Below are 26,756 nucleotides of genomic sequence, written 5' to 3' on the forward strand. Positions count from 1 at the left end.
TTAATATTAAACGTCAACAAATCCTGGTAAATCCAAACCAAGATTTTAAATTAAACATGAACTTCTTTATGTGCTTGGACTATAGCTATCAAAATAATCCTTTTTGATTCAGGGTACTCAAGCATCTTAAAAAAAAAAAAAAAAATCACATTAAAACACTTCCTGACTTAAAACTTCAGCGTATCCAGTTCCGGAATGGGAGACCTATAAAGGACTTTTTGAAGTACTGCCACTACCACCTAATCTGTGTAAAAGGCTTGCAGGTGGGACTTACTGCATTTCATGCACCTGGTGTGGGTGTGGATAGCAGAGGAGGAAATTAAAGCATCAATAAAGCAAACAAAAAAAATGCAGTAAGCTAATTAGTTCTGGAGGAAGGGGTTGGGAGCATCTCCTTCAGAAGGTAAGTGTTGCTGGTCTGATAAATGGTATTTTCTTAGTGTACTAAATCCTATTGTAAGGTAGGAGTTGGAGAGGTTGTTAGGAGCCTAAAGCTCAATTTACAAAGCTAAAGCTGAGCAGCAAAATATTGCTCAAAGAGGTATGGCCCTTGTTGCAGTGATGGGGGCAGAACAGACTTCGTGTAGAAAGTACGTGGGGAGAAAAAAACCCATTGTCTGACCAGCTACCTATAGTAGAGGATGCTTGAAGCTTCTGTGCCAAAATCTGTGGTATTACGGTAGCTAGTATAGAGTTCTAGAAGGCTGAAGTGAATGATGGAGTGCCAACAGGGAAGATCTGCAGCTCTTCTCCTGTCAGCCCCAAGCGAGGAAGGGTTTGCTGAGACTGTGGAATAGTTTCCTGTTAAAAGGGCAGGAGATGGTGCCATGCTGAACTAGCCATGGAAGATGACTGTAAGGAAGAGTGCCATGTAGTGATTGTAGCTTACTCTATTGCTGTATAACTCAGCTGAATGTGAGTGTTGAGGAGGCTGAAAGTCCTAAAAAGTTGAACCGTTATGAGCTGCAACGAAGCCTCTTCTGGAAGACCTCGTTGGGTCATAGAACAAACCCTGTGGGAGCTCCTGCTGGCTGTGAATAAGTAACTGTGCTAAAACTCAAGATGGCTAAACTATGTAAAATTACTTTTAAAAACTATTATTATTATTGTATAATGTCAAATAAGCATCACCATCCTGGAAGCAATCCAGAATTAGGTTGGAAATGTAACTGTAACATCTGTTATTGCTCATTACAAGGAGGTACCTTCTGTCACCTTACTGTTCATATATTACCTGGAGTTTTTCTTCCAAGGAGGATTATTTACACAACTGATTGAGGATAGGGTGTTTTTTTTGTCTTTATTATAGTGATAATTGCTCCTTCCTTTGCATTACCACCTTTTTTCTAGCAGCAATTTAGAGATGATACATAGAATCTATGGAAACTAGTTCAAGGGCTGTTGGTAGGGATGAGTGAAATAGGGAGGTGTCAATATATGTGTGTAGGGAAGTATAACAAGTTTCTTATAACTTAAGACCCACCACTGAATTCATTATATGTGTTCATTTTAGTTCAGGGAGATGAGCTGTTTGCCACACCACGGTGTTACAGATGCTTACAAGGGTTTGGTTCTTTTTGGGCTTTTTGTACTGTCTCGTTGGCTGACTGATATGCAGTACCTGACAGGGAAGTGCTTTTTCGTTGCTTTGTGTCTCCTCCTTTCTTAGCTTGTGGTATGTTGGGAATCTAAAGTAAGGTGAGACAGGTGGGATCACAAAAATGTTTATGGGGCTGGAAAGTTTTTTTCATCCCAGTCCCAACTGCTGGCACTGTGTGTGCCTGATGAGCTGTGTCCCAATGATGTAGTCTGTCACCATGCCAAATCCACGTGCCGAAGTCATCTGTTTTCCTAAGGGCCCGCAGCAGTGCCACCTACCCTTGTGGAGACGCAGCTTCTGTGTCCTCCCAAACCTCAGGGAGTGCTGCCCCAAACGCTCTCTCCCTGGCATCATCTGTGTATTTTAACAACAGGCAGTAGCAGATGGTTTCACTTTCTGTTACTGCAACAAAGAAGATGCCATTGCAGTCACTGAGAGTCAGCCCTTTCACTTTAGCTTAGGAGCATTCGTCTTTGACTGCCCGGAGTTTTTCAAGTGATCTGCAAGAGACTGAAAATGCTTTCACAAGGTGGGAGAAAAAAGAAATAGTGGTACTGCTGTAAAGCAAACAATGTCAGCTGCCTAGATAACCTACATGGATGGATGTATTTTAATAGCATCTAAGGTGAAGTAAACATCTAGGATTGGGGGAAATAAGCACAAAATCCCTATTGTGTTTCACATTTACTTAGTGCAGTGCTAAGTGGTAAGAAAGAGAGAGAAGGCATCTCTTTCTACAAGTATGGAGCAGCTCTAATATGAGTAGCTCTCAGCCTTACCATTTAATGGTACACTCCAGGTAGCTATCGGTTGTATACTACTGAACCGCACTACTTTCTGCATCAACAAGAAGTGTTTTTATTTACCCAAACAATTTTCCAGATTCAGTTCAGACTGGCCATCTGAACAGTTAGATGAGTATGGTAAAGAAACCTCTTTAAAAAGAGCTTTATCAGTCAGTGATCTGTAACACAGAACTACGCGGACCCAACTCCCCTGACGTGTTTCTTAGCTGTAAGAATAAATCTGACATTCAGAACAAGAGCTCTTAAGAAGCACGGACATATCTAGTTTTTACTCAAACGATGGAGAGAAGAGAAATGGTATTTTCTTTATGGTAATTCTGAATTCCAAGAATTACCTCTTAAATACAACGTTCACTCAATCTGAGGCAATTCAGACCTCTACTCCCACCTTCTAGAAAAGCTGCCAGGCAGCCAGCCACAAGCAAGCTGTCTGTCTTCGCAGAACTCAGAGCTGGCTGACGAGCAGTGGGGGTGTTCAGGCAGGGTGGTCATCTTTTACTCAAGTGCAATGCACCTTTACTGCTGACAGTGCTGGGAGCAGAACAGAACAGGCTTGCCCTGGGCTGCCTAGCAAGGATGGGCAGCACAGCAGTGTGACTGCTTCACACTGGAAACTCCAAGTTTGACAGCATCGAACCATCAAGGGGTGACCCAGGAACTGTGATTTGTTTCACTAGGTTACTTCAATGGTTCTAAATGAAAGTCTTTGTGATATTAGTCCAAGCACAGACTCCTGTTTGGTCAGTGTGCTAGCTCTTTCATAGAGCAGGGGCTTGGATGAAAAGAGACTGATGGTTATTTCCTCCTCTTATGGTTTTGGGGCAGCAGTATGTCAGAGAGTGAAAAGATGAATCCATTAAGTTTGAAATATCCCAAGTGACCAACCAAGTGTCAGGTGCCACTTACATATCTTTGTAGGACACCCACTGTTGACAGATGTTGGATTGAAATTCACATTTCAAACTGATGTTTAGTATATTTTATTATAATTCAATGCATTTTCATTAGATGTAAAAAAATTTCACCATGGCCAACTAATACAGTGAAGCGAGCAACTGCCAGCAATCAAAGGAAACTAAAGGTATTCATCTGCCAAGGGCAGAGCTTTGTAGCCCAAACACCATTATATTAATATCAAAGTCTCCCTTCTCAACTCCATTCTGAAGGCTAAGCCAGGAAACGCATTGTGTCAGGACTGCACTCCTAAGACAGCATGAGACACTGCTGGGGAAGGTAAAGGAAGTATTCAGTTCAAGGAAAAAAAGAAGCCTTTATAGCCTGAACTAGGTCAGAAATAGGGACAGTAAGATACTGAGGCCAAGTATAATGCTCTCTGGGGAAAGTAAGAGCTAGATTCTTAGCGTTCATCATGGTGCAACAAACTTCCTCATCTACCAAAGCAGCGGCTCGAGGCCCTGGTTTGAAAGTCTAGTTGTAACGTCACAGTTTAGGTAGCTCTTTCACATTGGGAAAAGGGATTACACATTGCTGAACATGGAAGAAAAGTGACAGAGCTTTGGGCACTTGGCAAACATTACTGCACTGTAGCAAACCCACTTAAATAGTACAGAAACTTTGGGAAATGAATCACCCAAGAGATGACATAGTAGGCCTTTGTTTTTCAATCTCGAGAAGTGCAGCATTGCCCTCTTGTGGTAATAAAGGAGAACAATTAATAACTATTTTTAATTTAATGTTTAACTTCCGGTATTCATTATAAATAATTACAGACTCAAAAGAAATCCACATCTGAAAATGAAGAAAACAATTATAAGAATCATAATAAAAGAGCTTTGTTGCTATAAGTATACAGGGTTTATAAAGGTATCTATTTTTTTAACTAGTGTCACAAAAAGCTTTCATCTGTAAGGACCCACCATGATTCTGGTTTCTTTTATGAAAAAGGCACTAAATCCCTAAGCAGTTCAACAGTCATTAGGAAATTGAAGAGAAATGCTGTCACCCACATACTCAAATATATATATTTAAGAACAACTTTCTACATAAGGACTTAAAGAGAAGCGTCAAAAACAACACATGGGCACCCGAGCTGTGCCCAAGCCAGTTGTACGCAGACATACACACATCAACTGAGCAGACAGCACACGCATACTGACTGACTACAGGTAAGGAGGCCACTTCCACGTGAGAAAACCCATCTCACTCCCTTAACAGGGAAGCAATAAAACATGCACATAAACAAAACAAAATTGGCCAAAACTTAGTGTTCATAGTTAGTTCTTAAGTTTCTTAGTGTATGTTTTCACACCTGTCCTCCCACGATGGCAAAGTACTGCTGACTCTTCATATGCAAACAGCAAAAGCCACATGATGAGTAAATGCCACTCTGCTGCAGAAACCAGCAAGCTACTGGCAGTAAACATGAATCATCTTCTCTTCAGAAGTCATACTTCTTTAGCCAACCTGCCACTAAAGACAAAAACAGCAAAACACACCACAGGTTTGTATGAAGATAAGGGAAAAGAAAAAAACAACCCAAACACCACAAGGCTGTCTAAAGACAATAACTCCCTATTCTAACACATTTTACATCCAGCAAGTGAGCAGCTTACACAAACTCCTGCTCCCTGAGTCATAAACAGCAATGAGGGAAAGAGATGAAGGCTTATGAAGCCTGTGTTTTGATAACCAGATGCATCTATTGCCTTGGAGAGATTCTAGTTCTTCATTAAATCTCTGCCTGGGCTTCTGAGACAAAGTTTACGTTAGAGAAGTAGTAGTAGTAAAGTTCATCAGTATGTATGCCAACACTGTATTGGTTTTTTTTTTTTGGTAAAGAGACACACCCATGAAACCCAAAGCCATTACCCTACTTAGTTCAAACACTTCCTATAAACTCTGAGGGAAGAAAGACAATCTCAACTAGTACTGAAAAGGGACACTGAGTACAGGTCAACTCAGTGAGGAGGTCCCCAGTGCCAAGAGTACTGTAAAACTGAAGTTATTTGGATGCATCACAGGTGCAGAAACTGGGGAGAAAGAAGGCGGGGGGGGGGGGAACTCTCTACCATCCTTGTTGTCTTTGTATCCCAGAAATGATGTCTCTTTAAGAACACTGCGTGATAATGACATGTGCTTCCATTTCTATTCCACTTCCCTTCCTCTTGTTTTTTCCTCAAGTTATTTAATCTTGTAGATGACAACAAAACAGAATTTTCTCAGTGAATATAAGGACAGTTGCACCATGTTGTTTCTTTTTTAAACTTACTCTCAGTCCTCCTTCTCCTCCAGAACCTGAAGCTGCCATTCTTTTTTCCATTTCTTCCTGTTTCTTTTTCTTTTGCTCTACAGAATAAGCGTTCTTAATACCTCGAGAGGAAGCCTAGGAGAAAACACATTTGGGTAAGACCAGTTAGCTATTTCTCGGGATAGAAACCAAACTGCAAGTCTTGACAACACCATTTTGTGAACTCTGGTTTGCAGGAAAAGACTAAAACATTAAGGAATGCTACTATTACATAAAACCAGACCTTTCAGGATACTTCATACCGTGAGCTCTTGGTCCCATAGGTATGTGAGGGTGTTCTTGTTTCATATTGTTATTACATCCAGGTGAACATATTTAATGCAATTAGGGGTACCTGCTTTGCATCCTAAGATGCAGAACCAGAACCTCCCTTCCCAAAAGTCCCATAAATTTTTAGTCTGTGTTTTTTCCAGTGTCAGGACCTATTCTTGCTCTCACAAACAGAATTAACTGGGACGAGATGATTCAGGCAGATGTAACTTCTAAGAACTTTAGCTGTTTCATCATCCATTCACTTCTTCAATCTCCTTTTACCAACAGGCTACCTAGAGATAGGATACAGATGATGGAAATCATCATGACAGCTTCTATTCTAGCACTCAATAAGCGGACTGAGAACGTCACAAGCTCTGCATAGCTACTCTAGAAATCGATGGGAACTTTTCATGCAGGGAAGCAAAAAGGTCATGTTAGTAGCGCTAGCCTAGGCTGTAAGAAATCCAACTTTGAGATTGTGGTCTGTGAGAAATAACCTGGTGATAGTCTACCCTTCCAAACTCATAGGATGTGTGGATAAGCAATAGTACACAGATGAGAAACCTGTTGTCAACTGCCTGCTTCTTATCCCCACGGTGATGGTTTAATGAGGACTTTGCCTAGATGTCAGGAATACCACAACTACAGACAGTTAACACTGTAAACCTAGAAAGAAAATGTTTTAAAAACTGATACTTCACTAAGTTTAAAGTTATGCTACTACAGCATAAGCTGTGCAAAAGATGTTAAAATCTATCAAGGGAAAACAGCAATGCTCTCACCTGAAATTCAAGGCCCTGATGAGAAGCACAATTCTCAATGGGCTAGTAAGGCAAATCTTACCAACAAGTACTAACTTACTTAGACGCCGTGATTTCTGGCTTTTAGGCGACTGGCCTTCCAAGTGAGTTAGGTACCCACACTATCTCTACAGCACCCCAAAAAGAACAACACCTCCCTCGACTTCAGGTTGAATAATGAGCAGTTAAGAAGCATGTACAGGAAAACACGAAGCAGAGAAGGACATCTGATCTGCTCCCTTGTCCCTCACGACAGGGAAACTGAATTAGGCTACATGCAAGACATCTCCATTACCCAACATTCAGAGGCTAAAATGCCCTCAAAAAAAAGTCCTGAAAAACCCTACTAGATGTTTTATCTGTCTGTTAAGAAACAAAAAGTAAGAGTGATACGTCCATTTTTCTTTAGCAGCTTAACAGCTACCACAGATCTTCAGTCATCCATAGCCCAAGTTGCTTCATTTCTCCTTCCTCCTGGGACACCTTTTCAGCAATTTAAGAGCTACATGAGCACGTTCCCCTTTCACATGCTTCTCAAAAGTATATTTCCTACAGTTATGCTTAAAAAACCCTTAGTAATTTAAGATTACACGTGGATTTCTTTTAGTAGGTAACTACTGACACAAAATCAAGAGTTTTTCAAGAAGGACTCTGAAGCATCACTCAGCTGTTGCTCCAATTATTCACCAAGCTCCCTTAAAACCAGTTCAACATGGTCCTCATCAATAACGGGCAATTTTTAATTAATATGTAATGCCACTAACACTCATACTAACAACATGTTCCTCTCTCTCCATAGTTCAGCTGTGGTCTCCAAGAAACACTTTTTATTAGACAGTACAGATTCTGCATGGTATGTTATAAACCTTTTTTGAGAAGTACAGAAACGAAGATATAGGCTGGATAGTTCTACGTTCTGCTAGAACATTTGCATCCTACCTCTTCTCACTTTAAGGATATTCAAGTAGTTAAAGCATAGCAAACTTAAAAAGACAGAAGAATAAGTTAATGCTACTTCTTTGTTGGAATTTGAGCTGAGAAATGTGCTGAATTGTTATGTGCCCATAACCTGGATTTGTAAGTGCGGTATCGCTTAAAACAGCCACCACAACAATTGCTTGACAACTCTGGTTTGAAATATTTCTCAATCTCTTGTTTTCAAGTCTTATAATAGGGGGAAAAAAAATATGTTGAACTTGTTCTTCAATTCTTAGTTTTGCAGTAGTTCGAAAACAACCTACTCCCTTCCAAACAAGCTCAGTTATCTTGCAATGGTCTTTGAGCACCTACCTAGCTGTGAAACTCTACTGTAAATATATATAAAAAATGGTATAAAGGTAAAAACATTAATAATACTATGAAAATATTGAATGATAATTCCCACAATCCGGTATCATATCTGGAGTTCCCACAGAAGCCCTAGCTATTTTCCCCATAAACCAGTCACTAAAATATATTTTGAATAAATGGCATTTTATCAGATGTTACCTCCATCTGCCTCTTCTCAGCAGCCTCTGCTAGCTGTCTTCTTTTTATTTCCTAAATAAAAAGTGAAAGACAATTAAATTCAATACAGTCTGTACATTCTTTTGAAAGTCCTAATTTTTAAATACAACTCAAATCTGTAATGCAAACTGCCACAAAATGCCAACCTTAAGTCAATTAGCATCATCTTTCCCTCCAGTGCCAGTCTGCAAGAACAAAGTGGTTTTAGTGACTCATATGCTAGAAGAGCAGCTGCTGACGTATCTGTGTTCAAACCCCACCAGAAATCTGTATTCAGCTGCCTGCATTACACCTTCACTCCAGAAAATTCAGACCAGAATGAGAAGGCACACAGTGTGTGAAATGTCCTTTTGGAGTCTGGAAAGGAGAAAGCTCGCTCTTCCAGGCTGGATGTGCTCCTTTTCCTCTCACCAACAAATTCCTCAGCCAAGAGGTACAAAAGCATGGAGATGGGTTCCTACCTGTGTAGGAGATACGTCATCTCATGGAGGTTAGTCAGAAGTTAGGGCATCACTGTGCGCTAGACAGAAAAGCAGTTTTTCCCGTTTCTGGTTAAAATGAGGGTCATCTTGGCCTCGACTATGGCACGAACCCCTTCAGGTGAAACCCCCGGCCTCCACACAAGTGCCCACGAGTGAGCCGTGGGACAGGACAGAGGGGGGCTGCGGGGTGCCGGGTGAGAGCTGCCCCGGGCGGCCTTGGCGCCGGCAGCTCCCCGCTCCCGAGGTCGGGGGGCGAAGGGGGAGTTTCCCCTGCACAGCCGCTGCCTCAGGCACCCTCCCGGGGCACTGCGGCAGCGATGAGGCCTTTCACCGAGGGCCCCGGCGGCGCACGGAGGCCCCGGCTCTGCGGCCCGGCCTCCATTTTAAGGAAGGCGGCCCGTTCCCCCCCCTCCCCGCCACAGGGAGGGCCGGGGCTCCCCGCGCTGTCCCCCGTCCCGGTGCCGCTGGGCGTCACAGCCCGCTTGCTTACAAACAAGCGGGCGGCAGGAGGGAGGGAGACCGCCCCCGGCCCGGGGCCCGCCGCGGCCCCGCACTCACCGGGTCGGGCGTCTCCACCACGTCCTTAACGGCGCCCCCCATGCAGGGCAGGCACAGCCCCATGGCGTGCCCCACCGCCCGCAGGGCCGCGACCGCTGCGGAAGCGGCAGTACGGGAGGAGGCGGCGGCGGCGGCCCCGCCCGCGGCCCCCGCCAGGCGCCGCGCTCCGGCAGGGCCCGCCCCGTCATAGGGCCGGGAGCGGCGGCCCGATGTGCGGCCGGGGGCGGGGCAGGGGCTGGGGCCGGCGGCCCGCGAAGGAGGAGGCTGTGGCGGGCCCGCGCTAGTTCTCCCCCGGGAATTAAACTAAATTAAATTCATCCTGTTAGGGCAAAAGGGACAATAGTCTAATTAATTCCCAGCTCGCTCCGGGAGTCAGAGCCAGCTGGCAGTACGCTTCCACGGCAGGAGCCACTCCCTTCCCCGGTGCGGTGCCGCCATCGGCTGGCGCCGAGCGGGCTGGCGGGGCGAGCGCGCGCCGGTTCGGCCGGCGGTGGCGGGAGGGCACCGGCGCGGCTGCGCTGCGTGCGGGAGCGGGGCCCGCGCCGCGGGTGTCACCCCCCTGTGTGAAGCTCTAACGCGGTGCCGGTGTCTCAGAGGTTCTTCTGAAAGCTCGTGCTGAGTCGCCTGTTGCCTAAACCCGTAAGTGCTCTCGCACGGTGCCGGCTGGCAGCCATCTCCTCAGGAAGTGCCGAAGCATCTGCGTGCGCTGCAGTTACAGAACCGTAGAGTCGTTTTGGTTGGAAAGGACCTTTAAGATCATCGAGGCCAACTGTTAACCTAACACTGCCAAGTCCACCACTAAACCCTGTCCCTAAGCGCCACGTCTACTCATCTTTTAAACCCCTCGAAGGATGGTGACTCCACCACTTCCCTGGGCAGCCTGTTCCAGTGCTTGACAATCCTTTCTGTGAAGAAATTTTTCCTGATATCCAATCTAAACCTCCCCTGGTGCAACTTGAGGCCGTTTCTTCTTGTCATATCACTTGGTACTTGGGAGAATAGACTAACACCCACCTCTCCACAACCTCCTTTCAGGTAGCTGTAGACAGTGACAAGGTCTCCCCTCAGCCTCCTTTTCCCCAGGCTATAAACACCCCCAGTTCCCTCAGCTGCTCCTCACAAGACTTGTGCTCTAGACCCTTCACCACCTTCATTGCCCTTCTTTGGACTCACTCCAGCACCTCAATCTCTGTCTTGTAGTGAGGGGCCCAAAACTGAACGCAGTACTCGAGGTGCAAAGGCGTGTGATGAGAACTGCAGGGCTGGGTGGGCATGGCATGGACCTGTGCAGCCCGTTCCTTCTACCTGTCTCATCCAGCAGCTTTTGACCTTTTTGATTTGCGTGTATAGCCAAGGAAAACATTATTCACGTTTCTTTTCTTATCATTGGTGTTCATCCTGAGATGTATGTGGTTTTTTTTCCTTTTTAATATTTGTAAATGCTCATTTGAATGTCATTTAGAAGTCTCCTGGTTTTAGACGGATTAATGCCATATTTGCATTCAGTTTTTGTCCTCTTTGAAATGGTTTGTTGTGGCTTACTGTCAGGAACTGCCATGCAAGAATTTCTTTCCTTGCTGGCCTTCGTTGGAAAACTCGGTATCAGTAAACAGGGGAAACCAGAAGTCTTTTCCTCTTTGCTGGCTCTTCCGCTATTTCTCTTTCTCTTTCTTAAAATTTTGCTGCCTTCTCTTCTAGTTATTTATAGTAGACTCCAGCATTACCCTATTCAACAACATTTCCTGAATTTGAGTGTTCATGTATATATCCATCCCCTAGGATTGTGTGAAGAGTGTAATATGTATTCTTCATAAACAATGCAACATCTACCCAGCTTGTTTCCTGCCTCTGTGATTTTGAACAAGGTATATATTTTTGTACCAATATTCTTGTCCTGTGATTTATTCCATGAGCCCATGATGTCATACATTATTGTAAAGTACTAATTTAAATTCTTGTGGCTGTTCCCTGCAGCTATAATTAGCCATCAGAGAGGGTTATTGTGTTGATGAACTAAGTACTTTACATGAGTCACAACATGGTCCTGGACTTTCTGAACTGGACATCAAAAGTCTTATTGTCATCATGGGAGACTGATGAGGCTCATGGAAGGGGGAGCAGAAGGAGACTCACCTGCTGCCCGTCTCTCGCTAGCGAAGCTGAGATTGTCTGCAGGAGCACACAAAAGCTTTAGCAGAGCAGCTGGGCTGCGTTGTGTTCTCCTAGGAGCTGCAGCAGAAGTGCTGCAGCTTTCCTGCTGCATGGTGTAGTGTGTTATGATTTGACTTTCTGCTTTGTAATGAAAGTATTTATTATGTTTTTTATTTTTAAAGTATCAAAATGCTGTTGTTTTATGTTTACATGGATTAAGTGCTTAGTATTTGTCAAGCTTCAGGTTAGAATTGAGAGGTTCTCAGCTGGTTTCCGGTCCCCTGTTCGATCCATCAGATGATAATCCGTGAGTGTGGCTAAACTACACTTTGCTGCATCTAAAAGATTTAGAGGAAGATTGAAGCACGCTTGGACAGAGCTCTCCATAGAGAAAGAGAGCACAGCTTTCTGTCAGTATGAGTTGGTAAGACACATAACTGAAAAGGTGAGTGGTTCAAGCAAAACTTCAGTTCTTTTGAAGTGCCTGCATAAGGTAGTCAGAAAATTGCTTGTTGAGAAGTAGCAGGAAATATGGCAACAACTTCTAACAAAGGGCTTATCAGGAAGGGTTTTCAAGGCTGGTGCTTTTACTGCTGAAGTTTTAGGGATAACCTTTCAGTAAAGTCTCTTAGATTGAGGTCCTTTAATAACTGGTTCTTCTTGAGACTTTGCAGAATGAGCTTAAAGAATTTCTGAGGATGTATAGTTTGAAATTAATTCAACAGGATCTTTGTGTGTTCAGATACACTGATGACCAGTGATAGCTTGAAAATTACATACAAATTCAGATTTTTGGGGTAATTGGGGCTCTGTATGAGAGAGGAGTTAGCCTTGCTGTATTCCAAGAGCCAGGTGAGGATTGATAGCACTCTGACCTGTAGCACTGGGGCAGCTGATTCCCTGGGGCGACTGTGTGATGTGTGATAGCACTAGTAAAGCACAGACCTGTCCTGTGGTTTTGGGCTGAATTCATCTGCGTTGTCTCGGGAAGCATATCTGAAAATGTGCAGTGCCAGTTACCCATCTTTCTTTTTTTAAGGGAGAGTCTCCTAATCCTTACCACTCAATCTCTGTTTTTCTTTCTCCTGGAAACTTACTCCCCGTGTTGGGTGTGAACAGTGCAGAGCATCCCTCTGTTTTTTGGGGTGAAGATCATCTTCATCAACACAACAGCGATCACTTGACAGGGCAAAGAGTGCTCTTCTCCATTACAGGCTGCGACGCTCTTTAATTGTGCGCTGAGTGTTTCTTGATGCTGTAAGATCAGAAATATTAATGCCTGGTAGCTCAAAAGTGACAGATCATAGGGTTTGTTTGTTTGTTTTAGTGTTTTGGGGGCATTTTTGTCCACTTCCCCCACCCTGCAAAATAATATTGTAGTGGAATAACACATTAGTTATGTAATCAACTTAAAAAAAATAATTACTACTGACATTAGTAGTAGTAGCAGCACATTGCTTTTAAAGGGGGCTGCTAGGCTGACTGATTTGAATTTTTTTATTTGTGTGATGGATTGTGTGTAGTGAGTTTTGAATATCTGATTTAACAAGAAATACATATTGAAAATGTCAGTGACTTTTCTGCAGGTTTTTGGCAGCTCATTAGAAGATCTGGCAATTTGTTATCGGTTCATTTGTAACGGTTTAGTTATGGTGGTGTTTGTGCAAGAACAGTATTGAATAGTGTCTTAATCTGACTTTTTTCAATGTTGATTAGTCTCCAAGTCTTGTATCTTCTTGAAAGCCAGCAGGTGGTACTATTGACACAAAAATTTCCTGTATTTCCCAAATCTATAACTACACCTTCGATCTATTGTTTTGTTTTGATATTACAGGCAGTGTGGCTTTGAATAGGAATGAAGATGCTACTACCTGCAAGATTTCTCAAAGTGTCAGAAAGCTTTTCAGAATAACTGACAAGGACTGCAGGGGTAGGGGGAAGGCAGTTTTTACCCTGCACTATTGTGTGTCAGGTTAATGCAGGTACAAGGGAAATTGCTTTAAGAACCCTGGCCAAGTGACTCACAGGTTGATGACTTTCACTTCCAGGGTGAAAATTAGTCTTTACATATACTGTCTGCCCCATAAATGTCTTTTTCAATACCTCTGCCTTCTGAAACACTTCGTATCGTTACACAAAAAAGAGAATCTATTGAGTACAAGGTCTAAAGGGGCACATCAATCGTTGTGTTGGCCTTTGAACGTGGGAACTTATTGATAATGGAGGATTCATATTATCGCTATTGCATGTAAACGTAGAGAGAGAATCCATTTCTGACTGATAGCTTAGAAAGTTATCATGCTCATTTAATTATTTAAAAAGAAAAGTAAAACTCATTAGTGATTAAATTATAGCTGGGATTTAACTTGGGACTGTTCAGTTACTTATCATACCTCTCTTCCAGCTAATAAAAATACTCATTTGAATTTTAAACTTTAGGAATCTTTCTTGAAAAAAAGGCAAGGGACTGTAAGAGTGGCTGCGACTCAATCGTAACTGTGGTTTGGGAATCGGCAGTACTTGCTTTGCCAAAGGCAGCTTTTAAAGAAAGGAATGTAGCCCTTTCCAGGAAAGGCATAAAACAGCTTAGTGCCAGGCTCTCTACTGGAAAGTAATTGCAGCATCTGTGGACGTTTATATAAGTCTTTGTGACTGTGATACGTTACACTCTAGTCGTTAACCATCAGCTTAAGTATCAATAGGAAAGGACTGAAGCTAATCAATACAAAGGCTGTCACTGATTTCTGTGAGAGCAGGCACAGCCCTGGCGGGCGGTGATGTGCAGAGGGTGGTGGTCGGGTTTGGTTAGCAAGCCTCCAGGTCTGATGCTCTCCTCAGCAGCTCTACTGAGTCGGTCCCACTTAGGCTATTTCTTCTCTGGCTGTATTGTTGCATGCCACCCTCCTCAGAGTAGTAAATTAAAGGAGAAAATCAATTTCTGGTTGTAGAAGAGTTCTTGTCTCTGTGTAGATGCCACCTGCAATACAGGAGAACGTGCTTATGGAGGCTGTTACAGAGCAGCAACTTGGGCTGGAAGGGAGCGTTTCCATCTCTGTCCTGTCCTCTTCAGGGCCATTCAAGTGCTCCATAATATGTATAATCCCACCAATAAGTGGTTAACCGCAAGAAACGGGCAGCCTCTGCTCCGCCTTAGGCACACTGAATATAATGAAGTTGGCAATGGTGGTGGGTTTAGATCCTCAGCAGCTTTGTTCTGGCTCCTTCCTTCTCAGGGGGTTCAAGTACAGCCACGTGTGTAAAGCCTTCCGTCCAAAGGGCACTTACTGGACCAACAGGCTCTGAGTACTGGTGTAAGCAGTTAATAAACACTGTGACTCTGATGGTTTTTATTCATAACATTTTATTTACATATGGGGAGGTTGATTCCCACCACAGAGATCGTGGAATCTTAAGACATAAGTTCATTCTCACCTCAGTGCCTTCTTAGTAGTTGCATCAGAGTTCATGGTAGAAAAAGATAAGGATCTGTTCTTACTGTTGCTAGATCAGGGTCTTAATTGTAATAATTGATTGTGGGCCAAGAGAGAAGAGACTTCCATAGGATGAGCACAGTTTAGTGGTATCGTATTTTGTGTCTTTTTATAGGTCTGTATCTGACTGGTGGCCGGTCACTAGCGGTGTTCCGAAGGGCTCAGTTCTGGGGCCGGTGCTGTTCAATATCTTTATAGACGATCTAGATGTAGTGACTGAGTGCACCCTCAGCAAATTTGCAGATGACACCAAGCTGGGTGGGAGTGTCGATCTGCTGGAGGGTAGGAAGGCCCTACAGAGGGATCTGGACAGGTTAGATAGATGGGCCGAGACCAACGGCATGAGGTTCAACAAGAACAAGTGCCGGGTCTTACACTTCAGCCACAACAACCCCATGCAGCGCTACAGGCTGGGGGAAGAGTGGTTAGAAAGTGGCCCGGTGGAAAGAGACCTGGGGGTGCTGATCGACAGCCGGCTAAACATGAGCCAGCAGTGTGCCCAGGTGGCCAAGAAGGCCAATGGCATCCTGGCCTCTATTAGGAATAGTGTAGCCAGCCGGTCTAGGGAAGTGATCGTCCCTCTGTACTCGGCACTGGTGAGGCCGCATCTTGAGTGCTGTGTTCAGTTCTGGGCCCCGCACTTCAAGAAAGATGTTGAGGTGTTGGAGTGAGTCCAGAGGAGGGCGACCAAGCTGGTGAAGGGTCTGGAGGGTCTGACCTACGAGGAACGGCTGAGGGAGCTGGGGTTGTTTAGCCTGGAGAAGAGGAGGCTCAGAGGTGACCTTATTGCAGTCTACAACTACCTGAAGGGAGGTTGTAGTGAAGTGGGAGTTGGCCTCTTCTCCCAGGCAACTAGCGATAGGACAAGAAGACACAGCCTCAAGCTTTGCCAGGGGAGGTTCAGGTTGGACATTAGGAAGAATTTCTTTTCAGAAAGGGTTATTAGACATTGGAAGGGGCTGCCCAGGGAGGTGGTGGAGTCACCATCTCTGGAAGTATTTAAGAAAAGACTGGACATGGCACTTAGTGCCATGGTCTAATTGCCATGGTGGTGTCAGGGCAACGGTTGGACTCGATGATCCCAGAGGTCTCTTCCAACCTGGTTGATTCTGTGATTCAAGAGTTGCATCTGATAAGAACTTTAGATTTGTACCTGTCTGGAAACATATGACATGAAAATATCTAGACAGTGTCTGATTTTGGACAATTTAGAAAACTTAGCTGTTAAATCACTAACTTAAAGCATATTTTACGTATGCACATAGAAGATTAGCAGGAGTGAAATAATAATGATCTTTAATTTTTCCTCTACTTAGGTGTATATAATTCTGCACAAAATGTAGGGAAGGACATGGGATCTTTAAGGAGCAGTTAGATAAAAATACACAATTAATACTTCATAACAGAGTAAATGTACTAGTTCTCCACATCATTGAAAGTTTGTAAATTTTTTTAAAGAAAGTAGCACGGCTGGGTTTTCTTTCTTTATTCATTTATTATTCTAACCAGAGGTGAGTGAAGATGGTGTAGTGCTTAATTGTAGATTATGGACACAGATGTTCAGTGTTTGCTTCGTGACTTCTTACAAATTTCTTTTTATATTTTATCTTAGGGATTACTGTGAGTGTCAGGCTGTAATCCAAGCTCTGTATGATCTCTGAGAGTACAGCTTTTGTTGAGGTCCGTGAAAGCTGAGCTTTTTTTAAGCTATGGCTTAACATACTTCAGAAGCTTTCAGCTAATCGTGGTAGTTTTCCTTCATTAGCAGTGAATCCCTTTCCATTAGTTTCCTATCTTTCCTCATGGATTGTCATGATCTGCTCCGCAGAAGCAAGACAGCTTTTCACATTTAAGGATGTTGCTAGTTGATGACTCAAAACTTGTGTACTGCATACAAGCCTTCTGTCTATACGTTTTCCTTCTGTGCAAAAAGCCATACACAGGAAGCACTGAAATTTCTGGGAAAATTCAGTGTACGACCCAATAACATCACATCCTTGAATGAAATCTGTAAAAGCACGTGGAAATCCTGCTCGACCGTCTGACCAGCATATGATAAACTCTGAATCCTGGTGAAGCTCCTTCCGACTTCTTTTCTAGCTAAATCAATGCTTTTAGCTACTGTGCTGAGCATGTTCATAGATGCATTTATCAGTCCAGAATGCCTCAATGAGACAGTAATTAGGGACTGCCAAAAGAACATCTGTTTAGTCACCACTTCTAAGGATAAGTCTGCATCATGAAATAGCTTGTGCTTGAGTACAAGGGCAATTAAAACCAAGAAGGAATATTTCACTGCTTTTTAAGGTCAATTTACACTCTGCTTGCCTTTGTACCGCTACACACTTTGAAAAATCACTGTGCAATAGACTCATTTACAAGACATACAGCAATGCGTATGCTTTCTCCCTCTAGCATGTTAACAGAGATAAGGTTTGAGTTATTGGGCATAAAATAACTTCTAAACCAAGTAAAATGCAGACCATTTTCCCACAATTGGATAAGGATGGGAGCAGATGATTCTGGGCCTTTGTACGTTCTACTTGGTTTCTGCAGGCACCTGATACTCTCTAGCTCTGCCTGGGGCACCAGTTTTGTGTCTTGGGTACCAAGTGGAATTAAGCTCTTGCACGTCTGGCTTCTGCATGTCTAATAACCCTCACCAGTTTGACCGAAGGGGTTCACAGTCTGTTCCATGCCATAGTGTCCGTCTTCCCAGAGACTGGTGCAGCTTTAACGTACCCTATTAAAAGATTATATTCTTTCTGGAATTTTGTCCTGCTCAAAATCAGCTTGATACAGCTGCTCGAACGCTTTCCTGTTCTGGTCTTTTGCTGGTTGACCACTCACTAACGTGGGTCATATTGTAGAGTTTCCTCTTCAGACTTGAGAAATGCTTAGGCCCTTGAAAAGAGTGTGGCATATAAAGAGTGAGGCTGTGAGAGCAGGGACATCCTACAGAGTCTTCTACAAGGCTAGGGTATTTTCATACATAAGTTCACTTGTACTATTTGTGAGTGTGTTTTGTTGGTTTTTGGGGTTTTTTTTAACACCTCTTGCATCTGCTCAGTGAGGAACACTTGGATTCACTTTACACATTTTAAAACAGTATTGCGGGGCTGGGGGGAACCTGAAGGGGCCTGAAGGACACAGATATGCATTTCTTTTTTCTTTTTTTTTTTTTTTTCCTCATCCTGGAAATGTGACTTAAAAATTAAGCCTGTACCTTAGGAAAAAAATACACGCTTCCTGTGCCAAAACAAAGCTTCAAAAATTGATGCTTGCAGTCAGCAGGTGCTGGAGGGTCTGACAGCATACGTGGCTGAAATCTATGTGTTTTTCTTTTTCTCTTTTTGTGTAGAATATCGGACTAGACCTTAAGGATAAAACTTTTAGTCAAATGTAAATTATTCTGTCACCAAAACCCATGGGTGTATGTTCTGGCATATATTTGCAATGTTGCTGTTTCATGGTCTCTTCAGTCATCCGGCAACCTGTCTGTGTCATTCCAGGAACATAGCAGTATTTCTTTGCCTTAATTGTCTCCTTGAAATAAGAGAAGAACATACCTGAACTTTACCTAGACAGGTGGACTATGTCTAGCGATAAATTGAGTAATGATTTTAGGACTCATTTACAGTGTAATGCCACATCATAGCCTAATAAATAGAACTTGGAAAGCTAAAGGTAAAAATCAAGCATACAACATTATAATGGAGTTCTAGGAACCTCAAATAATTAAACTTGTCAGAGCTATATGGAAAACCAAGAACATCTATCACACCCTTAGAATAAACGTATATAATTCTAGTATGCTGCTTAACAATAAATGAACTATGGCATTTCTTTATTATTCCATTTGAAATAGTGTGTTTGATAGGAAATAATATATGTAAACCTTATAAAATTATAGAAACATCTGCTTTCCAATGTGACTGACTATATTTAGTGAAGGCTGTAGGAATAATTGAACAGAAGAATCATCATGCAGGCCATATAGGTTGCATCCCGATAACCATAGTGAAATTCAGGAGATAGTGAAGACAGGGTAAACTCCCAGAATTTGGCCTGTGTATCGTGTTGCCAACAAATCCTGTTGCACTAAGTTGTCCTTGTTCACTGGTGTTTCCAGAAATGGTTGCCAGAGTTTTTGGGACACATCACTTTCTGAGACTGTTAATGTTCTAATGCTGTACTAGGAGAGAACGGCAATGGGAAGAGGATTTCATGTTCCCAGCCCTTTACTGTCCTCTGATATATGTTCATGGCAAATCAAGTGTGTTCTTATTAATTACCAGCTAAAGAGCAAACAAGCAGGCCATGAGCCAAATGAGCCTTTCCAGGGAAACCCTTTTTCAACTGTAGTGGCAGTCCGTGCACGTGTGTGTTTATAAAAACACACAAATGCTTAATGGGCACGAAAGAGAAAAGTTTGCTTGGAGGATAATGCAGGGGTTTTTCATTGCTATAGAAACACTCTGAGAATTTGCTTTGGCTAGAAAGTTTGCAGGTTTGAAACAGGCTGGTTGGAGCACTGTTAATTTGCTTGGGAAAGGACACCTTGCAGCTGTTGGTGAGCTGAACAAGCAGGCCGCTGCTTGAAGTCCTGACCGCAGAAGAGGCGTGGGTATGCCTTGTCAGAAGAAGCCAACACCATAGTGTTTAATAACCTTATTCCTTCGTCCTGTGACATTTTAGCATTTATACTCCCACCTGTTTCGTGTCTCACCAGCATTTCAACTTTCATGTTCTTTTCTCTTAGCTGCTGCTTATAATTTTCCAACCGCTTTTGTCAGTGGTGATCTTGCAAAACCCTCTCTCCATATACTGACCCTGCAGAAGAGTACTGTCTCAGTTCTGCATTTCTACATGTGCTTATTATAGACAGAAGTGTTCGTGTCACTCTGTTAAAGTTTCCTGACACTTAGCATGACAAGATTTGGGTTTCAGCTTTTTCTAATGCTGCCAAACGTGAGCTGCTTGGACTGAAATTCTTCACATGGCAGTTTGCCTCAGGCTGCCTTTCTTTGAGGAGCTTCAGCAAAATGTTTAGCTACTATAGGTCATATTTGGGAAGCACCAAGTGGGTTGCTTAATGCAAACAACTGTCCTGAGACTCTTGTGTGCCAAAGTTCTTTAGCAAAGGTCTTACCCTGGTGTCAGGGGTGTGACATGCGCTGCTGCAGGGATAAGATGCCTGCCCTTGGCAGCTCGAGGTGTTGGTAAACATCGGGAACCTGTGGGAGTTTTGATGACTGGTGGAGAAAAAGCTGTGCAGGTGGAAGTGGAAGAGTAAGTGGGAAACATAACTGCTTCATGCTGGCTCTCATTTCAGTATTCTTGACTGTATCTTCAGAAGCAGTGCTCACTATTTTTAGCTGGCTGCAGCAATTAAAAAGAAATGCTGTCTCTTCTGTGAACTGGAAATCAAATCTGAATCTCGTTAGTATAATGTTTCCATGGCAACATTTTGCCTGTTTATTCTATATAGTTGAATGCAGAATTTGGGTTCAGAGAAACTTTATGTTCGGTGCAAGTAACAAGTTACCATTTTAAAAATTGAATTAAAACAATTATGCCCAGCTGCTTTAGACTGATATGTACTTTTTCGTGTGATATCGGTCCTAACGTTGAATGTGAGTCACTTCCAATTGATAGGTGACTATAAATAAATGGGAGTTACAAATTTCCCTTTAAGCCTGCCCAGTTATCAGTCAGACTTTCTTTTTGAGCAACTTTTCAGACTACGAAAGAGAAGGTTCTTCAAGCACTACAGATTATGCATACTCTGCTACAAGCCATGGTAACAGCATCTGTAGAAAAACATGCCTCGTAGAACTAGCAACCTTCTCCTCCTTATCCTTAAGGACTCAAGGAATCTCAGTGAAATCCAGGCCGCAAATTAATCATGCGTATATGTTTTGCATGATTGCAAGTTTGCAGTTTATCCCAATATATTTTCAAACCATGTATAAACCAGAGTTGCACAAAGTGTGAATCTGAAGTGCAACTGAAATGGTTGGCTGCATTATCAAACTCTCATCTGATATTACAGGAGCCAGTGAACTGCAGCAGTATTGGATACAGATGGGCACTGTCAGAACAATCAAGCACTAATATGGCACTGTGGAAATTGTTAATGCTACAGGTCTTGCTGTTACTGCAATGACTTGCTGAAAACAGACAAAATAACAAAGAAAGGACAATAATAAGCACATCATCGTAGATTAATTCTATACCTCTTTTTAACCGACTGTTGCAATACATCTGTACTACTGGCTTACTGAGGTACAATTTCAATACTGCTATTATGCTTCCTATTTATCTCAGGTTTTAGTTATTAACTTGTCAATGACTAATTTCAGCTGCTATTTAATATATGTATTAACAGAAAAAAATGCCACTGGATGGCCAGGGTGAGAGGTGTAACTAACAGCTGTATTTAAGGAATTTATAAAACCAGAGACTGATGTCGCAGGTATGAAGTGAACTCACAAGATGGTAGTTGTGCATCAGATTGGTGAGAAGTATGCCCCGGTGTCTTCCAAGGCAGTGTATTGATATGCTATATAAATTAAAAATGATCTTCCACAACATTTTCAACCTGGTGCCTTTTAAAAAAAGTATTCTAAATTAGGTTTGGAATATATTTAGATTTGGTACTTGAAATGGAAATGTACAAATTTTGTAAGGGAATCTATACATCCTACCATCTCTGCCTTTCTTTCTGCATGTATATATATATATATATATATATATATATATATATATACACATATACACCTGCCCACATGCACTCATGTGATTGTCGAGTGTGAGGTTGTGACAAGTGCTGTCACAGCAGCTCATCTTCTTTATTGAGCGCAAATTAAAGCAAGCCAAGAGAGATGCTGGTGAGCGCACTCCAGAAAGCCAAGTCATGAAGTGGAAAAACACCAGTGGAAATTATGTTTCAACCATGAAAATATAAACTGGTATATAAGAAATGGAAGAGGAACAATACTGTACCATTAGATATCTGATTATCTGTGACAGAAGTTAGTGGCAAGCAAATAATCAGCGTATCATTGAAACACAAGTGTTTCTAGTCTCAGGAATTACATCTAGATATTTGAAGAAGGGCTTGTATCTCTGCTCTTAACATGTAATTCTAAAAGCCAGCAGCTGGTTGTTTGGGCAAAAGAAGAGTTTGTAACGATCGAGATCCCAGAACTCTGTTTATTGTTCCACAAAATAATCTGTCCTGGGGACTCATGATATAAGACCTACCATTAGGTATGGACAGTAGCACAGATCACATGTTATTAAAGTGACCACTAAGGTAAACTTATGTATTTTCTTATTTATTAGTAATATGTACCTGGTGGCTTTTTTTTTCTGTGCTCTTAAGCTCCCTGTGGTCTATTTAAGCACTATAACTGCCAGAAACATGTTTAGAACCTGAAGAATGTGCTTTTCTGGCTTAAAACTGAGCAGATTAAAAAGTGATTCCTTTTAATGGGGAAGATCTTGTCGTGGGGTCCAAGTGATTTGACATGAAATGAGAAAATTCGCGAAGCCCCAGTGAACTTTGGGAACTGTCAAATCTGGTATTTCATTGGGGTGGGGGGGACTTTGCAATAGCCTCTGTGTTTACATTGCTGTTGCGCATGAGTTAGCCCAATCTTCTTCCACCTACTCATGCCATTTGGTCTTTCTTGATGTCATTAAATTTATTTGCTTTTGGTGAAGAAATTCTCTTTAATTGAGGTTTTAGTGTGTTCACATACTCCCTAATTCCACCAGAGTTTTCTTTTATAATGAAAGAAAAGTGGGTCACAAGTTAAAGCAACTTTGACTGCTGTTCTAATGAAATCCTGCAGCATACGCTCTTGAGCACATCTTTCGTATCTTTTAACTAAAGTCCTGTAAGTAAAAATGCCTTTTGAGTAGTTCATGTAGCAGTGTTTAAAAGCCTATACCTGCCTGATAAATTGTGTTTTCTTCTGTCAGCCACCTAAAATCTTCAGATATAAAGGTACATGCTTTTTAGAGGCATTGATTCAGTAGTATTGAACAATAATTCTGGTTGATAATGATTGATTTTTATAATGTTAAAGCTTCCAAGGTCAGTGTTTTGCTTTCTGCTATTCAGAAAGTTTCGTTATACCTTTCTGTACATGTGCATTCTCAGGGTAGAAGTTGCTGATAAATTACCCTGAAATTTAATATTTGCAGAGTACCATCTTCTTAGGTTACCTCCTACTTAATGTAAAGTAACTTGTGTTTATACATCTTGGAATCATGGTATATTTAACTTATGACTAGGGCTCCTGAAATACAATGGGCAAGAAGCTATGTAAAGTACTGCTACGTTACATAAAATATCAGGACCATAAGAACAGGAGCTCTTACTCTAAATGGAGAATTAGAAATGATGAAAAGAAGAATTAACTTTCCCTGTCTTTATAATTATATTTCTTATTCCTATTATTCCTGCAGGAATAACATCTTGTATCCACTGATGTCACGGTAACATTTACAATAAGATCCATTCATGATAAAACCAGTAAGACGTAAATATTCATACTCATTCATGTAAGTTAATTTTACAGGGAAATTCCTAATCATAAAACCACTTAATCTAATACACCAATTTCAGGTGTCTATTAACTGCACATTTTGCAGAAATGGTACAACATTTCATCAGAATGGAACCAAGGTCTTTCCCTGAGAAGTGCATCTGCAAAGAGAAACTCTCCCTTCTGTGCTGTAGAAAATTGCGTGTTTCTGGCATCTAGGGAACTGAGAGGCTTGATGACAGTAACATGTTCTTATTCTTCAAGCCTGTGCTTCCATGAGCTTTGGTAATCTCCTTTTATCTCCCCATTAATACATACGGACATAGAAGACACAATACTGCTTCTTAGTGACCCTGAGTAGATTGAGGCTCTGTTATACAATGTTGTTTATATGCATAGTGGTTACTGAGACAATATTACACCGCCAAGGTTGAGAACAAGTCCCAGGAAGCACACATACAACTTCATGGCCGGAGAACTCAAGGTACCAAGTGTTTCACCAGACTCAGCAGGAGGTTCCTGGTGAAGGAAGGGGAAGCTCCTGAGGACCACCAGCCTAGCACCTACACCTCAGGACTGACTGCTTAAAACAACTACCAGTTCCTGCATGGACTAGCTTCTCCCACAGCCTTGTTCAGGTCTCAGTAGGTATATTGGTAAGATAGGTATCCCCTCCATATGACACACATATTAATGGCTTGCAACTGAGAGGGTGAGAAAAAAGCTCATATATATATGCCTTTATAATATATATGCATATATATATGTACATATATATGACATATATTTTAGAAAGAAGATAATTAAGAGGTTGGAAGTTTTAACTGGAATGGAAATAAGTGGTATTGTTCTTCAGAAATATTATTTATTGTCTTGAGATTTTTCCAGAATGAAGTATAAGTGCTTTATTATGGCTGTGCATCATGCAGTTTTACATGATAATCCATCTAAGATATTTGGGGCTTTACTTTTGTTTTTAGAGCTCCTGTTATTTTTCTTCTTGCTTAAAATGTAAATAGAAAGCAAACCTCATTTATCAAATCTGTTAATCTCTGGATTAACAGGAGTTGTTAAAATGATTTGCAAAACTTGTTTTGAGAGCTAATAAATTTCACCTCTTTCCCCATACTTGATTGAATAGTGATTTTTAGGATTAAAGCATGGTTTAAATTCTCTTCAATGTAGAAGCCATAATTTTGGAGACTTTCTATGAATAGTAGTAGAAGCAGTGCTGTGTTTCTATTTACTTGTAAATGAACACAGTTTATGGAATACTTTTATTGTGTATTCACTATTCCAGAAGAAGAAATTGAACTTTAAGTCATTTCAAGATATAGGACGTTCTAGAGTTTGTGTGAATGAAAAGGTGTGGGTCTGAGTTGAACTTCATGTCTAATGCTGTAGGTCTAATTAAACTAGCTGTGTAACTTACAAATGAGTGAAAAAATCTCAGAGGAGTTGTGTTTTCATTTTAGGCTAGCCCCATCCTTTTTAAAGTAGGTCAGAAAATGGTTTTATTAATTCATGGGATTAAACAAATTTAAAGGCTATTTTTTGTTCTGAAATTAATTCCATTATGGAGAGTCCTATGGCATTTAACAGGAATGAAACCAATATGGGTTTCTACATAAATTACATTAGAAATGTGCATATCTTAAAGGAATTATCTCCTTTTTAAGGAGGGTTTTTGAACCTTTCTCCAGAGTTGCATCGCAGGGATAGAATTCTTTATTCAGTGCCAGCAGATACTTTAGGATGACTATTCCTTTTGTGATATTTTAATAAAACCTTCCACAATGTTTTCAATCATGAGGTGTTCTGCTATAATGCAATTTGTGACATTTTCTTTCGGATGAGTCAGATGTTCTGCAGATTTGAATTTAAACATGAGATGAAAACTGTTTGTTTTATTTTAGTAGAACCGTAGCAGAGGAGGTAAGGGGAAGGAATGACTTTTACCTTTAAGATGTGCCTGAGTCATATCTTGGGTGACTATGACCTGCTTTGAACCATGCTGGGCTACGTGGAAAGTTTCTGGCTGCAGGCGTAGTCATTCAAGCACTTAAATGTAACAGATGAGTGAAATGTAGCCTGATGCTCTCTCACTCACTAATAGGCGTATACAAACACATAGCGAAAATGTATTTGGAGTTTCTATTTGATTACAAAAGATGCATGCAGATACTGAAATCAAAATAAATTAACATTTTTATGCGTAAGAGAGGAACTATTAGTCTTTTTCTGTTCATGGCTATATTTCACTTTACCATGCACAGTCAACTTATGAAAATAGCTTTCCTATCTTGTCTGTTGGTATCACAGCTGTTGTGGTTTTACTGAGACAGCAGCCTTAAAATATTTTTGATCAATACATACGTATTGACAGCGTTAGGGTTAGCTAACAGCTTGGACTGTTCAGGAGAAAAGAGCTTAAGGTAAAGTGGGAGACCCTGGGAGTATATGTACTACTCATACCATAGGCTTGGGTCTGTGAGGATGTCACTTGTGGGGATTAGAAAAAATATGTGATGCCTGGTGAGTGTAACAGGAAAGGGGAGAGCTTTGGTTCTGCTTTTACAGTAACTCAGCGGAGTTGTGGACAGAAATGAATGATTTTGTGTGACGGCTCTGGGTCATGGGAGAAGTGTTGCTTCTGAGAGCAGATCCTGAATGTCAGTGCTTCCTCTCTCTTACTTTCCCATCAGAGATCTGGTGCCGGAAAATAGTCTTGGGAGATTGGGAGTGTTTTAAATCTGAGGAAGAAGAAATTGAATCATGTCTCAATCCTGTGCCGTCTGACCCATGTTTCAGTCCTGGCCCATGCTTAGCAAAAGGGTGCGCGATGCTTCCTATTTAAAAATCCATCCTGCCTTTACCCGTTTTCTCCCTTACTCCCTTTAGGAGAAAAGACATCATTCAAAGGTTCTAGGAAAGGTTTCCAGATCTTTGGTCCAAGGAAAAGCCAAGGGCAAGGTGCTGAAGCTCCAGAGAGCAGAATTCAGCGTACTCTAATCCTTGTTTTGTTAGCTAAGTCTCTTGCCAGATGAGTGACTGGCTTTCTCCTTGCCACAGTCTGCTTTGATGCCTAACTTACTACCCCTCTGCTTAACACAAGGCTTGGCACCCTGTTTTCAGGGTGGGTATTTTTAGGCGAAGTCCTGCAATGCCATTTCTGATGTCAAAATCACTTTATAGCTATAGTCCTTATGATACATAAAGACTAATTACAGTCTAATACAGTGTTCACAGATGTCATTGTGAGTATATAATGACTTCAA

General features: G+C 41.8%; 1 protein-coding gene across 1 annotated transcript; it reads right to left on the reverse strand.

Annotated features, from left to right (window-relative positions):
• Positions 1-3,370: 3,370 nt before the first annotated feature.
• Positions 3,371-9,435, reverse strand: SVIP (small VCP interacting protein). Its single transcript, XM_068399570.1, has 4 exons — positions 9,276-9,435; positions 8,218-8,268; positions 5,636-5,749; positions 3,371-4,836 (listed from the first exon to the last, which is right to left on the reverse strand). Exons 1-4 carry the CDS (start codon positions 9,336-9,338, stop codon positions 4,822-4,824), a joined length of 243 nt encoding a protein of 80 aa, XP_068255671.1. The 5' UTR covers positions 9,339-9,435; the 3' UTR covers positions 3,371-4,821.
• Between the last annotated feature and the right edge of the window lie 17,321 nt (positions 9,436-26,756).

Source organism: Nyctibius grandis, chromosome 4 (assembly GCF_013368605.1).
Source record: "Nyctibius grandis isolate bNycGra1 chromosome 4, bNycGra1.pri, whole genome shotgun sequence".
Taxonomy (NCBI): domain Eukaryota; kingdom Metazoa; phylum Chordata; class Aves; order Nyctibiiformes; family Nyctibiidae; genus Nyctibius; species Nyctibius grandis.

Bases quoted from the DNA above. Each gene is read 5' to 3' on its own strand.
- SVIP (XM_068399570.1), bottom strand. From the start codon at position 9,338: ATGGGGCTGTGCCTGCCCTGCATGGGGGGCGCCGTTAAGGACGTGGTG. The intron at 8,269-9,275 runs GTGAGTGCGGGG...CTTTTTATTTAG, and splicing joins TGGTGGAGACGCCCGACCCG to GAAATAAAAAGAAGACAGCT. The intron at 5,750-8,217 runs GTAACATCTGAT...GTTTTCTCCTAG, and splicing joins CTGAGAAGAGGCAGATGGAG to GCTTCCTCTCGAGGTATTAA.